At 51.9% G+C, this 17,575-nt stretch overlaps 1 protein-coding gene across 1 annotated transcript; it reads right to left on the reverse strand.

Moving 5' to 3' along the window:
* Window positions 1-7,776: 7,776 nt before the first annotated feature.
* Window positions 7,777-8,433, reverse strand: LOC138498439 (axoneme-associated protein mst101(1)-like). Its single transcript, XM_069622193.1, has one exon. It carries the CDS (start codon window positions 8,431-8,433, stop codon window positions 7,777-7,779), a length of 657 nt encoding a protein of 218 aa, XP_069478294.1.
* Window positions 8,434-17,575: the final 9,142 nt, after the last annotated feature.

The following is a 17,575-nucleotide window of genomic DNA, read 5'->3' on the forward strand; positions in this document are numbered from 1 at the left end:
ACCGGATAGCCACTCACCACTGGACCGCGAACTAAAGGACCGCTCCTTTTACCTGAGAAACTCCGCGGCTGGTTTCTTCCCTGGCAGTGCAACGGACTCCTGTCTTCCTCCTCGACGACATCCTCTCTTCCCCCGGACGAAGCACCGACTTGCATCCGCTGCCAGGAACAACTACCCCGCTGGAGTATTCTCACCACTTTAAGGTACCGTGTCCGCCAGGCCTCCCTTTCTAAAGATTGCTACAAGGTAATAATAACCCCTTAACCTTCTGGACTGGGCTGGCCGCCTTGACCCTCTAACTGGTCCCTTTCTTTGGTCCAACTCCTTTTTGAACCGTTGCAAGACTTTTGTGCACTGCAACCGTGTGACCTTGGACACATTTCGTTTTGATCCTCTTAAAGTGGATCCGGCCTACTGGCTCTGAATTCACTGTGTTACTTTGCCTTCATCTCTTGTTGTGTTCGTAAAATGTGTTGGGATCTGTTTCAATTTATTCTCTGCTTTTCTCTCCCTTTTTTACCGAATTATTAGAGTGCCATCTACGTTAAGCGCTCACCGCTGTCTGAAAATAAGTGGGGCTTTACTTAAGACTTGTCTAATATTCTTTTAAGGGAGTGTATATCTTTTAGTGACTGTGTTTTTGAATTGCTTACTATTAGTGCCTGTGTTTTTCTAGATGTGGTTTTAAATAAATAATTATATCTCTTTTACACCAAGCCCTGGTCAGTGTTTACTTGTTCTATTGTGTTCTCTTGACCTATTGTGAATACTCTGTATACTGCCTAACTCTTCTTGAGGGAAATCTGACTGCTCAGCCACAGCTACCAAGTGAATCTGTGTGGTACAGACTGCTACCAAGAGGGTTTACTGCCAAACACCTGTAGTCTTAAATCTTTTGCAGTGGTCCCAGAGGGAACTGCACAGGTTTCTGCCTAACAGCTTCCTTGCCCGCTATCTGCGCATGCTCCTTTGTGTTGTCTGCCCTTTCTGTGCATGCTTTCTTGCCCACTCTCTGCGTCTGCATGTTGTGTTATCTGCTCTTTCTGTGCATGCTTTCTGGCCCGCTCTGTGCGCATGCTCCTTTGTGTTGTCTGCCCATTCTGTGCATGCTATCTTGCATGCTCTCTGGGCATGCTCCTTTGTGTTGTTTGCCCTTTCTGTGCATGCTATCTTGCATGCTCTCTGCACATGCTCCTTTGTGTTGTCTGCCCTTTCTGTGCATGCTTCCTTGCCCGCTCTCTGCGCCTGTGCGTTGTGTTGTCTTCCCTTTCTGTGCATGCTTTCTTTCCCGCTCTCTACGCCTGCGCATTGTGTAGGCTGCCCTTTCTGTGCATGCTTCCTTGCCCGCTATCTGCGCATGCGTGTTGTCTGCCCTTCCTGTGCATGCTTCCTTGCCCGCTCTCTGCGCCTGTGCGTTGTGTTGTCTGCCCTTTATGTGCATGCTTCCTTGCCCGCTCTCTGTGCCTGCATGTTGTGTAGGATGCCCTTTCTGTGCATGCTATCTTACCTGCTCTCTGCGCATGCTCATTGTGTTGTCTGCCCTTTCTGTGCATGCTTCCTTCCCTGCTCTCTGCGCCTGCGCGTTGTGTAGGATGCCCTTTCTGTGCATGCTTCCTTGCCTGCTCTCTGTGACTGTGCGTTGTGTAGGCTGCCCTTTCTGTGCATGCTTCCTTGCCCGCTCTCTGCGCCTGGTGTAGGCTGCCCTTTCTGTGCATGCTCTCTTACTCGCTCTCTGCGCGAGCGCGTTGTGTTGTCTGCCCCTTCTGCATACTTCCTTGCTCGCTCTCTGCGCATGCTCCTTTGTGTTGTCTGCCCTTTCTGTGCATGCTTCCTTGCCTGCTCTCTGCGCATGCTCCTTTGTGTGGTCTGCCCTTTCTTTGCATGCTTATGTTGGGCCCTTGCGGACAGGATGGAAGAACGAGGGATATGCTGAGGGAGTTGAACGTCTTCTTTATTTAACATACATACACAAACTGAACTTTCCCTTCTCTCCCTCCCCCTTTCATCACGAGTCACGTGGTGAGGCCCACGTGACTCTGTGTATCTCTTAAAGAGATATTAGCATAGCAACAACACCCCCGGACTAATGTCCTTGCGTCGTCATCAACATTCTTCAACTAAGCGTATTGGTTGTCTCACGACCCTTTGGGATCGGCTGCTGGTGGCTTCATTTGAGTTCTCTTCTGGTCGATCCACCCTCTTCACTTCTGGTCGAGGTAAGAATCTTGGGGGAGTCCATGGTCTGTCTCGAACATTCATGTGGTTCTGGGTCCGGATCTGGAGGCTGGAGTTCCTCGCCTTCACTTGCCACTGTGAGTTAGAACAGCGAGCTATTTCGAGTTATTTCTTTCTCGCATTTTCAGCTGTCACCATGGTCCCTTTTACTGCTGTAAGTTGGAGGGGGCGTGGACCAAACCAAGGGTCGGTTTTCCTGACCATTGGTTGTTGCACTAGCACTTCATCTCCAATCTGAAACTCTTTTGGTCGTGCCCCTCTTCTATCGTCAGTCTCTGTGCGGGCTCGCTCCTTTCGCTCTGCCTCCCTCTTTAAGATCTTGAGATCTATTTCCGGCTTGCTTTCAGGGTGTTGGATTATTCTTGTGCGAACTTGGTATTTTACCATGAGTTCCGCTGGTGTCTTGTTTGTGGCCTCATACGGCCTGCTCCGGTAATCACGAAGCATACAGAATAGTGCTTGATGGGGATCAACGTTCTGAATGCGGCTCTCTGTAAAGTCTTTTTAATGGAGGCCATGAACCTCTCGGCCATCTCATTGGCTTGGGGCCAGCGAGGTGTAATGTTCTGGTGTCTGAACCGTAGATGCTTGGTGAATATTGCAAATTCATGTCTACAAAATGGCAGACCATTGTCTGATTTGATGATTTCTGGTATTCCCTATTCACTTACTACTTCGTCAAATACGGCTGCTACTTGGGCAAATGCCGTAGACGTGGACCACTTTACAATCGGGAACCTAGAATGTTCATCGATGAAAAGCAGCAGGTATTCACCTGATTTGAGTGGTCCACAAAAGTCTACTGCAACTTTTTCCCAAGGACGTTCCGGAATTTGTGTTGGCTGTAGGGGTATAGGGGCATCTGTTCTGGCCGTGCATTGACATGCTACAGAGTTGTTTACCCACCAGTCCACCATGGCGTCTAGGAAGGGGAACCATACATGGCACTGTAGCTGCCGTTTGGTATTGTCTGCCCCACGGTGTCCTTCGCGAGCTGTCTTGATGACTTCTGACCGTAGTGTGGCTGGGACTACCAGCCTGCATCCTCGTAGGAGTATGGAATCGTCTTTTACGGCAAATTCCATGTGCACTTTAGTCAATCTTTCCAGTTCGTCTCTACAGGCTCCTGGGTGTGTTGTTAGTGCTCGCCCATAGTCTTTCCACCTGTTGTTTTCAGTGAGGCTGATCACCAGTGCCATGGATGGGTCTGCCGCTGATGCTGAGGCTATGGCTTCCAGTGAGATCGCTGGGGGCAGCGCGTTGGTGGTGACGTAGCTGATGTATTCAATGTCACCAGGTCGTGGCACTGGCTTTCCTGTGGGGTGCCTGGATAAATAGTCAGCTGGGTTATTCTCAGCCCCTGGATGATGAATGATCTGGGAATCATATTCTTGTAGACGAATGCCCTAGCACTCAATTCTGGGGGGCATCTTTGTTCTGGGGTTTCCAAATAATGAAAGTAGGACCTGGTGGTTGGTGATGAGGGTGAACTTTTAGCCTATTACGAAGTTATGGCAATGTTCACACGCCCATACAGCTGCTAAACTCTCCTTTTCGGCTTGGGAATATGCGGACTCGGGAGCCCCCAGTGCCCTGCTGGTGTATGCCACAACATGTCTCGGGTGGGCGTCAACCCCATTGGTTTGTGTAAGTATGGCCCCTAGTCCCACTGGAATTGCATCTATTACGATTTCGGTATGCCATTCCGGGTCAAAGTAGGCAAGCTTTCTGGCTTCGGCAAGGGATTGTTTGATGGTGTCGAATGCGTCTTGGCATTCCGCAGACCAGGCAAAAAGGATGTCTTTTTGAAGCAGCTTCCTGAGGGGTTCGGTGATCGTGGCATAGTGTGGTATATACCTGGGGCAATATCCTGCCATGCCAAGAAATGATCTGACTTCCACAACTTGTCTTGGCTCCTGCCATTTGAAAATTGTGGAGACCTTGTCAGGATCAGGGGTCATGCCATCCGTAGAGAAGATGTGGCCGGAAAATTTTAGTTTGGACTTGCTGAAACGGCACTTGTCAACATTTAGGGTGAGACCTCCTTCATGGATGGCTTTGCAGGTGGCTCGAAGGGCTGTGTCATGTTCCTCTTTCGATCGCCCATACACGAGAATGTCATTGCTATAGTTCAGCGCTCCTTTTATTGGTCGGATGATGTGCCTGATGGCTCCATGAAAAATTTCCGCGGCTGATGGTATGCCGAAATTTAAGCACTTGTAGCGAAAAAGACCATCGTGTGTGGCAAAGGTGGGGATGCCTCTTGATTCCGGATGAAGTACCATCTGATGGTACCCCTGATTTAGGTCAAGTTTGGAGAAGAGGATGGATTGATTTATTTGGACTATCATGTCCTCGATCCTTGGACCTGGGTGTTGCTCTCTCTGGATGGCGGTGTTGGCCATTCGCATGTCTACACAAAGTCTAAGGCGTCCTCCTTCTTTTGGCACAATCACTAATGGCGAGACCCATGGGGTCGGGCCTGCTGCCGGTTCAATAATTCCATCTTCCAAGAGTTGTCTGAGTTCAGCCGACACCGCTGCTTGCAGATGAAATCCAACTCTCCTCGGGTGTTGCGGAACAGGTCGGACCGTTGGGTCAATATGTAGTTTCACGGGCATGACCTTCATTTTCCCTAGGCCTTTGCATATGAGTGGAAACTCGTTCATTATGGTTTCTTTTGTCATGGTACTTGCTTGAGCAGACCAGTTCTGAATGTTGAACACGTGGTCTCTCGTGTCAGGTGTTGGTGCTGTTGAGCGGATTGTGTCACCTTCTCGGACATGTATGTCTATGAGCCCTGAACAGGAGGCGGTCTGGTAGCTCAGGAGACATCTCCCTTTGGTGGGACTCCGAATGACATGTATGGTGGTCGTCGTGGAGTGATTACCATGGATGAGTCAACGTCCAAATGAGCCGATGGCTTTTAGGGGGACTGCCGCACCCCACTGAAATATCTTGGAGGCTGATGGTGTTAAGGCTGGTTTGTCGGGATCTGGTGGAACTCCTTTTCCCCCATTATGTTTACGGTGGCTCCCAAGTCAACTAGGAAGCAGAATTGTTTGCCGCCTATTTCCACGGGTATTTTGGGTGCATCTTGTGCTTCCCTTTCATCCATGATGAGATTGACATATTCGTCCTGCGAATATAGGTCATATTGGTCGGCTTCGTAGTCAAGTCCTTGTTGTTCTATGGTGTGGTAGTTCTGATGTGATGGGGGCCCATCATATTTGTCTCTTATGCGTGAGACCTGGTCATGCATCTCGTTGTCTTGCATCTCAGCGTCAGGCTAGATGTCTTCCACTACTCTGACGTAGCGTCTTGGGTTTTGTTGATGTGGGTGCATTTGGTAGGCCTGTGGTAGTGGGTTCCTGTTGAATGGTCTGTATTGTGGGGCCATGGGCATTCGTGGCATCGGGAAAGGTCTGCCTTCTTTGCAAACTGATTGGAAATGTCCTTCCCTGATGCAGTTTCCACATCTCTGAGAGAGCGCAGGGCAAGTCCCTGCATGGGGAAAAACCATCCCACAGCGGTAGCACTGTCGTTGTGTTCTTGGGGTAGCTGTGTAGCTGGATGGTCTCTCGGTTGTTCTGATGTTGCTTGGTTGTATTGCCGCTATCAATTCATTTGTGTCTTGTTTTGTTGAGATGTTGCCCGCAATCTGTGTTACTTGCTTGTCAGCCCTTTCTAGGATTCTGGCCATCTCACTGACTTCCTCAATGGTGAGTGGTTTCTTGAGGAGTTGCTTTTTGAGGGTTTGAGACACACATCCCTCAATAACTCATAGGCGGATGGCCTCATCTAGTGAGAAGACATGAAATTGGCAGTGAGCACCTTTTATCCATAGACGAATGATGAATTTGTTGACTGTTTCATCAATTCTTTGGGTGCACTGATTAAACATGTACCTTTCATAATCCCTGTTGGGTTCAATCACTAGCCTTTTGTTCAGAGCTGTGATGAGTGCTGGAAAGTCAGTTTGTTCAGCGGTTGGGATGGTCTTTAGAAGTGTTTTAACTTCATTTCCTGCTAGATTTAGGAACATGCTGCATAGTCTTGGCAAGCTTTCTTCACCTGCAGCTGCAATGAATGTGTTGAAGTCTTCTAGCCATTCGACCCACCTCGGACCTTTGTCGGCTTGCGGCGTCATGGAGAAGAGGGGTGGCATGCGCCAGGCAGTGGCAGCCGTGTTCCCAAAATGGGCCGGAGGAGCTGGAGGTTGTTGCCCTTGTGGAGAGCTCATGGCGGTGGTAGTGGTGGCCTGGTGCTGTGGAAAAGGTTGTCCTTCTGTCTGCTGCGTTATGGAAGTGCGTTATGGAAGTGCTGCAGGTGTGTGTGTGTCTTGTGGACTCCAGGTGGGGTGTTTTGTGATTCTGAATTGTTTATGTCACGTGAGGTGGTCGGGGTAGAGTGCAGTTCGTGGATCCTTCTTGGTCTGATCTCCACAGTTGTTGAAGAATAAAGGGTTTGCCACCCTCCTGTCTCTCTTTTTTGTTCTTGTGCTGGTTGGAGCTGGTTTGTTATGGTGCGCACTCCCAGGGCACGCTTCTTTGCAGAATTAGGGGTTGGTTGAGTGTCGCAAACCACTGGCGGATTGCTACGTGGTACATTGCGGAGAAAGGGGTCCGCGTTTATTTTTTTTATGAATTCCCGCTGGCACACATTGGCCTCTTTGTGGCCGCGGGGGCATGGAGAGAAGGAGGCGGAGCCCGGGATCGGCGGGGATGCTGGCACCAGCCAGCACGCTTTGTCTGCACTGCGGCCACGGGGATGAGAAGGAAGAGAGAGGGCCCAGAATCGGGCGGTGACGCTGGCTCCTGCCGGCACGCGTTGTCTTCACTGCGGCCGTGGGGGTGAGGAGGAGGAGGCGTGACCCGGGATCAGGCAAAATGGTGTCAAGTACCCGCTGGCACGCGTTATCTTCTTCGCGGCTGCAGGGATATGAGGAGAAGGAGGCGGGGCCTAGGATCAGGCGTTCCACACAAGTAGCCGGGATCAGCTGGAAAGGTGTACTGGAGCGGGATCACTCATGCAGAAGGAGGAGGAGGACTTGGCGGTCCTGGAAGCACCTCGTCGCCAGTTGTTGGGCCCTTGCGGCCAGGATGGAAGAACGAGGGACACGCTGAGGGAGTTGAACGTCTTCTTTATTTAACATACATACACAAACTGAACTTTCCCTTCTCTTCCTCCCCCTTTCATCACGAGTCACGTGGTGAGGCCCACGTGACTCTGTGTATCTCTTAAAGATATATTAGCCTAGCAACAGCTTCCTTGCCCGCTCTCTGCGCATGCTCCTTTATGTTGTCTGCCCTTTCTGTGCATACTTCCTTGCTCGCTCCCTGCGCATGCTCCTTTGTGTAGGCTGCCCTTTCTGTGCATGCTATCTTGCCTGGTCTCTGCACATGCTCCTTTGTGTTGTCTGCCCTTTCTGTGCATGCTTCCTTGCTCGCTCTCTGCGTATGCTCCATTGTGTAGGCTGCCCTTTCTGTGCATGCTTCCTTGTTCGCTCTCTGTGCATGCTCCTTTGTGTAGGCTGCCCTTTCAGTGCGTGCTTCCTGCAGCTCTCTGCGCATGCTCCTTTGTGTTGTCTGCCCTTTCTGTGCATGCTTCCTTGCTCGCTCTCTGTGCATGCTCCTTTGTGTAGGCTGCCCTTTCTGTGCATGCTTCCTTGCCTGCTCTCTGCGCATGCTCCTTTGTGTAGGCTGCTCTTTCTGTGCATGCTATCTTGCCTGCTCTCTGTGCATGCTCCTTTGTGTTGTCTGCACTTTCTGTGCATGCTTTCTTGCTCGCTCTCTGTGCATGCTCCTTTGTGTAGGCTGCCCTTTCTGTGCATGCTTCCTTGCTCGCTCTCTGCGCATGCTCCTTTGTGTAGGCTGCCCTTTCTGTGCATGCTTCCTTGCTCACTATCTGCGCATGCTCCTTTATGTTGTCTGCCCTTTCTGTGCATGCTTCCTTGCTCGCTCTCTGCGTATGCTCCATTGTGTAGGCTGCCCTTTCTGTGCATGCTTCCTTGTTCGCTCTCTGTGCATGCTCCTTTGTGTAGGCTGCCCTTTCAGTGCATGCTTCCTGCAGCTCTCTGCGCATGCTCCTTTGTGTTGTCTGCCCTTTCTGTGCATGCTTCCTTGCTCGCTCTCTGTGCATGCTCCTTTGTGTAGGCTGCCCTTTCTGTGCATGCTTCCTTGCCTGCTCTCTGCGCATGCTCCTTTGTGTAGGCTGCTCTTTCTGTGCATGCTATCTTGCCTGCTCTCTGTGCATGCTCCTTTGTGTTGTCTGCACTTTCTGTGCATGCTTTCTTGCTCGCTCTCTGTGCATGCTCCTTTGTGTAGGCTGCCCTTTCTGTGCATGCTTCCTTGCTCGCTCTCTGCGCATGCTCCTTTGTGTAGGCTGCCCTTTCTGTGCATGCTTCCTTGCTCACTATCTGCGCATGCTCATTTTTGTTGTCTGCCCTTTCTGTGCATTCTATCTTACCTGCTCTCTGCGCATGCTCCTTTGTATTGTCTGCCCTTTCTGTGCATGCTTCGTTGCTTGCTCTCTGCGCATGCTCCTTTGTGCAGGCTGCCCTTTCTGTGCATGCTACCTTGCTCGCTCTCTGCACATGCTCCTTTGTGTAGGCTGCCCTTTCAGTGCATGCTTCCTGCAGCTCTCTGCACATGCTCCTTTGTGTTGTCTGCCCTTTCTTTGCATGCTTCCGTGCTCGCTCTCTGCCAATGCTCCTTTGTGTAGGCTGCCCTTTCTGTGCATGCTTCCTTGCTCGCTCTCTGCGCATGCTCCTTTTTGTAACCTGCCCTTTCTGTGCATACTTCCTTGCTCACTCTCTGCGCATGCTCCTTTCTGTTGTCTGCCCTTTCTGTGCATGCTTCCTTGCTTGCTCTCTGTGCATGCTCCTTTGTGTAGGCTGCCCTTTCTGTGCATGCTTCCTTGCTCGCTCTCTGCGCATGCTCCTTTGTGTAAGCTGCCCTTTCTGTGCATGCTTCCTTGCTCGCTCTCTGCACATGCTCCTTTGTGCAGGCTGCCCTTTCAGTGCATTCTATCTTGCTCGCTCTCTGCCAATGCTCCTTTGTGTAGGCTGCCCTTTCTGTGCATGCTTCCTTGCTCGCTCCCTACGCATGCTCCTTTGTGTAAGCTGCCCTTTCTGTGCATACTTCCTTGCTCGCTCTCTGTGCATGCTCCTTTCTGTTGTCTGCCCTTTCTGTGCATGCTTCCTTGCTCGATCTCTGTGCATGCTCCTTTGTGTTGTCTGCCCTTTCTGTGCATGCTTCCTTGCTCGCTCTATGTGCATGCTCCTTTGTGTTGTCTGCCCTTTCTGTGCATGCTATCTTTCCTACTCTCTGGGCATGCTCCTTTGTGTTGTCTGCCCTTTCTGTGCATGCTTTCTTGCCTGCTCTTTGGGCATTCTCCTTTGTGTTGTCTGCCCTTTCTGTGCATGCTTTCTTGCCTGCTCTCTGGGCATGTTCCTTTGTGTTGTCTGCCCTTTCTGTACATGCTTCCTTGCTCACTCTCTGCGCATGCTCCTTTGTGTTGTCTGCCCTTTCTGTGCATGCTATCTTGCCTGCTCTCTGCGCATGCTCCTTTGTATTGTCTGCCCTTTCTGTGCATGCTTCCTTGCTCGCTATCTGCACATGCTCCTTTTTGTAGGCTACCCTTTCTGTGCATGCTTCCTTGCTCGCTCTCTGCGCATGCTCCTTTGTGTAGGCTGCCTTTTCAGTTCATGCTTCCTGCAGCTCTCTGCGCATGCTCCTTTGTGTTGTCTGCCCTTTCTGTGCATGCTTCCTTGCTTGCTCTCTGCCAATGCTGCTTTGTGTAGGCTGCCCTTTCTGTGCATGCTTCCTTGCTCGCTCTCTGCGCATGCTCCTTTGTGCAGGATGCCCTTTCAGTGCATACTTCCTTGCTCGCTCTCTGTGCATGCTCCTTTCTGTTGTCTGCCCTTTCTGTGCATGCTTCCTTGCTCGCGCTCTGCGCATGCTCCTTTGTGTTGTCTGCCTTTCTGTGCAGGCTTCCTTGCTCGCTCTTTCTGCGCATGCGCCTTTGTATGGTCTGCCCTTTCTGTGCATGCTATCTTTCCTGCTTTCTGGGCATGCTCCTTTGTGTTGTCTGCACTTTCTGTGCATGCTTTCTTGCCTGCTCTCTGGGTATGCTCCTTTGTGTTGTCTGCCCTTTCTGTGCATGCTTTCTTGCCTGCTCTCTGGGCATGCTCCTTTGTGTTGTCTGCCCTTTCTGTGCATGCTTCCTTGCTCGCTCTCTGCCAATGCTCCTTTGTGTAGGCTGCCCTTTCTGTGCATGCTTCCTTGCTCGCTCTCTTTGTGCATGGTCCTTTGTGTAGGCTGCCCTTTCTGTGCATGCTTCCTTGCTCGCTATCTGCACATGCTCCTTTTTGTAGGCTACCCTTTCTGTGCATGCTTCCTTGCTCGCTCTCTGCGCATGCTCCTTTGTGTAGGCTGTCTTTTCAGTTCATGCTTCCCGCAGCTCTCTGCGCATGCTCCTTTGTGTTGTCTGCCCTTTCTGTGCATGCTTCCTTGCTCGCTCTCTGCCAATGCTGCTTTGTGTAGGCTGCCCTTTCTGTGCATGCTTCCTTGCTCGCTCTCTGCGCATGCTCCTTTGTGTAGGATCCCCTTTCAGTGCATACTTCCTTGCTCGCTCTCTGTGCATGCTCCTTTCTGTTGTCTGCCTTTCTGTGCAGGCTTCCTTGCTCGCTCTTTCTGCGCATGCGCCTTTGTATGGTCTGCCCTTTCTGTGCATGCTATCTTTCCTGCTCTCTGGGCATGCTCCTTTGTGTTGTCTGCACTTTCTGTGCATGCTTTCTTGCCTGCTCTCTGGGCATGCTCCTTTGTGTTGTCTGCCCTTTCTGTGCATGCTTTCTTGCCTGCTCTCTGGGCATGCTCCTTTGTGTTGTCTGCCCTTTCTGTGCATGCTTCCTTGCTCGCTCTCTGCCAATGCTCCTTTGTGTAGGCTGCCCTTTCTGTGCATGCTTCCTTGCTCGCTCTCTTTGTGCATGCTCCTTTGTGTAGGCTGCCCTTTCTGTGCATGCTTCCTTGCCCGCTCTCTGCGCATGCTCCTTCGTGTTGCCTGCCCTTTCTGTGCATGCTTCCTTGCTCGCTCTCTGTGCATGCTCCTTTGTGTTGTCTGCCCTTTCTGTGCATGCTATCTTTCCTGCTCTCTGGGCATGCTCCTTTGTGTTGTCTGCACTTTCTGTGCATGCTTCCTTGCCCACTCTCTGTGCATGCTCTTTTGTGTTGTCTGCCCTTTCTCTGCATGCTTCCTTGCCTGCTCTCTGCAGCTGCGCTTTGTGTTGTCTGCCCTTTCTGTGCATTACCTCCACGTCCACTCTTCCTCGTCCCAGTACTTACCTCATGAGGCACATGCCTTCGACACAGGACCTTCTTTTATTTCTTTTTATTTCTATAACTCCTCCCCCACATCCACGTCACTTAGTTTAATTTGGGCTTATATTTTCTTCCCGGCGCGGTGCGTTTTGGAGCTCCGATTGCTGGCCCCCTGGTGGGGCTGTGTGGCGGGGCCTCCGGCTCCCTCAGGTGCGGCAAGACTCCTGGGTTCCCTGCGGGGCTCGGGACCCAGTCCAGTCAGGCCGCCTTGCCTGGTTTCTGCTGGGCTTTGGCCAGCGCAGGACATTGTTGCCCGGGTCCAAGGAAACAGACCCAGGTTAAGGTAAGGAGTTTGGGGGCATGTTTTCCTGTTGCATGGCCATGCTGCATGTGCCGCTGTGCACGGATTGGTGGCTCCTTTTTCTTGTTTGATCCACGTGCTCTGGAGCTGGGTGGGCTCCGCCTCTGGTGCTGCAAACAGTGTTGCCATAGGAATTCATTGTTGGTATTCCCATTGGTTGTTGTCCTTTCTGGCCTCTATTTGAATGTGGGAGAGGCACGTTGGAAATTGTTTGTATGTGGAGCCTTGGTTCAGTCTGCAGAGGGCTTTGGTGGTGAAGCAGGCTTCCTTTGGTCACTATTTTTGGACATACTCAACATGGGAAAACATTCTGCAAAGAGCAGGCATCTGGTCCTGTCTTCTTCCTCTTGTTCTTCATCTTCCTCTTCTCCTGAGTTATACAGAAAGAGAAAGAAGAAGGCTAAGCGTATTTCCCTGTCCAGAAAGGAGTTGAAGAAGCTACTTAAGCACCATAGAGGGAGTCGCACACATACTCATGGACACAAGTGCAGGCATCTGTCTTCCTCATCCTCCTCTTCTTCTGGCACCGAGTCATCGGCCTCTTCTTGTTCCTCTTCGGCTGATGCTGAAGGGAAGTATCTGGACAGAAAGGGAGTGGAGGAGGTGCTTGCTCAGGTTGGGGATTGCATGGGATTTTCAAAGCCCCTGGTGCCGGTGGAGGGTGCCGACCCTTCTATTTGCCAGTATAGGCATACACCTAGGAAGGGGTTGCCATTGATTTCCGATATCCGGGATCAATTCCTCCGGGAATGGCATGACCCAGAGAAGTTTGCAATGCCCCGCTTCATGTCCAAACTTTACCCATTGAAGGGCGAGACTTTGCTGTCTGATCCAGTTGAGGTCGACGATATCCTCGCCAGCCTGGTGGGTAGCTCCTCTATGTTGGCCGAGGAGGCGGCCGTCCGGGATCCAGTGGACCGCCGAGTTAATTCTGGCCTTAAGAAGGTTCATGCAGGGGCGCATCTGGCCCTTCGAGCGAATATCTATGGTTCCTACACGGCTGAAAAGGTGTTGAATGGTTTCAGGAAGTTGAAAAAGGCTGTCAATGAAGGTTCTGATTGTGCCCCTTTGCTTACAGACATGCAGAGACAGGTTGAGCTTTTGGCCGATCTGGCTTTTGATGGGGTGCGTGGTTCAGCCATGGTCATGGGGGCTGGTGTATCTGCCCGGAGGCATTTGCACCTGAGGGACTGGAAGACTAATGGGTCTCAGAAGGCGGCTGCCCTGAAACTTCCTTTCACTGGGTCCAGGATTTTTGGAGATTCCCTTGAGGATAAGGTGCACAAAGTTTTTAGGGCGGACAAACATGCTAACAAACTTCGACGCAAGCCTCCTTCAACGGCCAAGAAGCCTTCCTCTGGTGCTGGTCCAGTGACCAGCAGGTCTTTCCCTGGCTCCTCATCACATTCTTTTCGGAGAGCTAGGGGGGTTGGGGTCCTCCACGCTCTTCGCGTCCTGGCTCCTAAGTCCTGACGGTTTGGAATTGCCGGTGGGCGGGCGGCTCCGGCAGTTTTTTCCAGTATGGAAAAGGTGGTGTCCCGACTCATGGGTTCTGGACACAGTGCAAAGGGGTTATCGAGTGCATTTCTTGTCTCCTCCTGTCCAGCATTGCATGGTTCAGACTGTGGTTCCCAGGTCTCGGCTCAAAAGGTTGGCCATGGACGCCGCTCTCTCCAAATTAGTGTTAAAGGCGGCCATCATGCCCGTTCCTCTCCCTGTTCAGGGTCAGGGGTTCTACTCACGGGTGTTCCTGGTCCCCACACCTTCGGGGAAGTATTGTCTAATTCTGGACCTCAAAGCCCTGAACTGCTTCGTCCAGAAGGAACACTTCAAAATGGAGACTTTACAGAACATTCTTCCAATGTTATTCAAGGCCGATTGGATGACATTTCTGGCTCTCCAGGACGTTTATTACCACGTGGCTCTCCATCCCTGGCACATGAAGTTCTTCCGCTTTGCAGTGGGATCCTGAAATTTTTTGTTCAGAGTGCTCCCGTTCGGACTGCAAACAGCCCCCAGAGTCTTCACCAAGCTAGTGGCACCCCTGGTGACGCACTTACATCTGTGGGGCATTCAGATATTTCCCTACCTGGACGATTAGTTCATCAAAGCATCCTGCCGGCAGACTGTCATGTCTCATCTCCGATTGGTCTGCCAGGCATTGCAGGAATGGGGTTTCCTGGTGAACTGGCAGAAGTCTCAACTGGAGGCTTCTCAGGATCTAGTTTTCATTGGGGCACAGGTTTGCACCAGGATGGGGAGGGTGTTCCTGTCCCTGGAGAGGGTCCGTCGCTTGCTGGCTGTTCTGGGCAGGGTTCTCAGGAGGCAGTATGTTGCGGCTCGCCTATTGCTGAAATTACAGGGGCACATGGCTTCTTGCGTGTTTCTAGTTCCCTTGGCCCGTCTTCATTTACGCCCCCTGGTGTCTTACCTTCTCTCCCACTGGCTCCCGACATCTTAAGCTTTCAAGGCTTTGATTCCGGTGTCCCCAGCGCTGCGGGTCTCCCTGCAGTGGTGGTTGGGGGTTCCAAAACTATGGGCTGGGGTGTCCCTGATCATTCTTCCTGTGACCACTCTTACTATCGAAACCAGTGGAAGGGGATGGGGGGCTACGTTGGGGGTCCTCTCTGCTCAGGGGTTGTGGGATCCGGAAGAGAGCCATCGAACATCCAATTGGTGAGAGTTGTGTGCCATTCTCCGGGCTCTGGTGTACTTCACGAGGTTGCTGATGGGCCGGGCAGTTTTGGTCCGGACGGACAATACGACAGCTTTGGCTTACGTCAACCGCCAAGGGGGTTCCGGCCGCTCCTTGAATGCCCTGGCAGCTCAGATAGGGGCATGGGGGAATCACATCTGGTGTCCATGGTGGCTTCACATATCAGGGGGGTGGACAATGTTCAAGCGGATCTTCTCAGCCGCCGGTTTCCCTCCTCGGTGGAACTGGTCCTGTCCACCCAGATCTTTGCAGAGATCTGTGTCAGGTTCGGGACCCCTGTTCTGGACCTGTTTGCATCTCCGGCCTCAGCGAAAGTTCCCCTCTTCTGCTCTCGGTTTCAGGCCGAGGGTGCGTGGGGGGTGGACGCCCTCTCCGTACAGTGGCCTCAGGGTCTCCTTTATGCGTTTCCACCTATTCCTCTTCTGCCCCGGGTGGTTCAGCGCATCAAAGTGTCCAGGGTGACTGTATTATTGTTGGCTCCGTTATGGCCCCACCGGAGTTGGTTTCACTCTCTGTTGGAGCTTCGGTCCCAGGAGCCTTGGCTGGTTCCGAAGTCGCCTAAGGGATCTGCGGTTGGGGGTCTGCCAGATACAATGGGCAGTGTGGCTATTGCGCGGGCTAGGCTGATATCTCAAGGGTTCTCTGGTCCTGTGGTAGAGTCCATAATGAATGCTTTTAGACCCTCCACTCTGAAGGCTTACGGCAGACATTGGAGCCATTTCCGGGACTGGTGTGGGCGGTGTGGGATCCCTCTGCTACGTTCTGGCCTCCCCGCTATCCTTCAATTCCTCCGGGATGGGTTTGACAAGGGCCTAGCGGTTTCCACGCTTCGCTCTCAGTGGGCCTCCATAAAATTCCTTTTGGGGGACACTGATGGGCACTTGGATGGGGAGGTGTTGGTGAGGAAGTTGCTCAAGGGTTTTTCTTCTTCCCGTCTTTGTACTTATAAGGGGCTTCCCCCTTGGGATCTCCCTCGTCTTAAAGTTCCTTCAGGGGCCCTTTTGAGCCCATTTCCGAGATTGATATGAAACATCTGACGCTGAAGACTGCCTTTCTGATTGCCATCATTTCTGCCCGTAGGCTTGGGGAGATTGGGGCTCTGTTATGTCACCCCCCTTTCCTAAGAGTTCTGCCGGACTCGGTGGTGCTGAGGTGTGATCCGAAGTTTCTCCCTAAAGTTTCTCGGTTTCACACCTCTCAGGATCTAGTCCTCCCTGCCTTTTTTCAAATTCCGCAAACGCCAGAGGAAGTGGCTTGGCATAACATTGATGTGCTGCGGGCGGTGTTGGAGTATTTGGCTAGGACTGCCCCTTTCCGACACTCTGACAGTTTTCTGATTACTTTTGGCCCGGCTGGGCGTAAGGCATCTGTAGTATCCATTAGCAGATGGATCTGTGTTGTGGTCTCCATGGCCTATGTTGCTTCTGGCCTGCCTGTGCCTGCGCACGTTCAGGGGCGGTCCACCAGAGGTTTGGCGGCCTCATGGGCCGATGCAAGGGGGGTTTCTCTACAGGAGATTTGTAGGGCTGCCACTCGGGCTGATCAGAGCACCTTCATCAACCACTATAGGTTGAATGTCTCCCACTCGGGGGTTGGTTCCTTCGGGTTGTTGTTTTGTCTGTTGGGATGTAAATTTGGAGTTACTAAAGGTGTGTGTTTCTACCCTGTTTTGACTCTGTGTCTCATTGGGACCTTTTTCCCCGTTTGCTGCTTTGGTATACCTCATGAGGTATGTACTGCAACGAGGAAGAGTAGGACTAGGGGTGATGAAGATTACTGGTAAGTAATCAGAGCATGCTTCCTTGCTCGCTCCCTGCGCATGCTCCTTTGTGTTGTCTGCCTTTTCTGTGCATTCTATCTTTCCTGCTCTCTGCACATGCTCCTTTGGGTTGTCTGCCCTTTCTGTGCATGCTTCCTTTCCTGCTCTCTGCCCCTGCGCTTTGTGTTGTCAGCCCTTTCTGTGCATGCTTTCTTGCTCGTTCTCTGTGCATGCTCCTTTGTGTTGTCTGCCCTTTCTGTGCATGCTTTCTTGCTCCCTCTCTGCACCTGAGCTTTGTGTTGTCTGCCCTTTCTGTGCATGCTTCCTTGCCTGCTCTCTGCGCCTGAGCTTTGTGTTGTCTGCCCTTTCTGTGCATGCTTCCTTGCCTGCTCTCTGCGCCTGAGCTTTGTGTTGTCTGCCCTTTCTGTGCATGCTTCCTTGCCTGCTTTCTGCACCTTGTGTTGTCAGCCCTTTCTGTGCATGCTTCCTTGCTCGCTCTCTGCGCATGCTCCTTTGTGTAGGCTGCCCTTTCAGTGCATGCTTTCTAACGCTCTCTGCGCATGCTCCTTTGTGTTGTCTGCCCTTTCTGTGCATGCTTCCTTGCCTGCTCTCTGCACCTTGTGTTGTCAGCCCTTTCTGTGCATGCTTTCTTGCTCGTTCTCTGCGCATGCTCCTTTGTGTTGTCTGCCCTTTCTGTGCATGCTTTCTTGCTCCCTCTCTGCACCTGAGCTTTGTGTTGTCTGCCCTTTCTGTGCATGTTTCCTTGCCTCTCTGCGCCTGAGCTTTGCGTTGTCTGCCCTTTCTGTGCATGCTTCCTTGCCTGCTCTCTGCGCCTGAGCTTTGTGTTGTCTGCCCTTTCTGTGCATGCTTCCTTGCCTGCTCTCTGCACCTTGTGTTGGCTGCCCTTTCTGTGTATGCTTCCTTGCTCGCTCTCTGCGCATGCTCCTTTGTGTAGGCTGCCCTTTCAGTGCATGCTTCTTGCTCGCTCTCTGCGCCTGAGCTTTGTGTTGTCTGCCCTTTCTGTGCATGCTTCCTTGCCTGCTCTTTGCACCTTGTATTGTCAGCCCTTTCTGTGCATGCTTCCTTGCTTGCTCTCTGCACCTTGTGTTGTCAGCCCTTTCTGTGATTGGTTCCTTGCTCGCTCTCTGCGCATGCTCCTTTGTGTAGGCTGCCCTTTCTGTGCA

Source organism: Ambystoma mexicanum, chromosome 5q, assembly GCF_040938575.1.
Source record: "Ambystoma mexicanum isolate Mex_15411 chromosome 5q, UKY_AmexF1_1, whole genome shotgun sequence".
Classification (NCBI taxonomy): Eukaryota; Metazoa; Chordata; class Amphibia; order Caudata; family Ambystomatidae; genus Ambystoma; species Ambystoma mexicanum.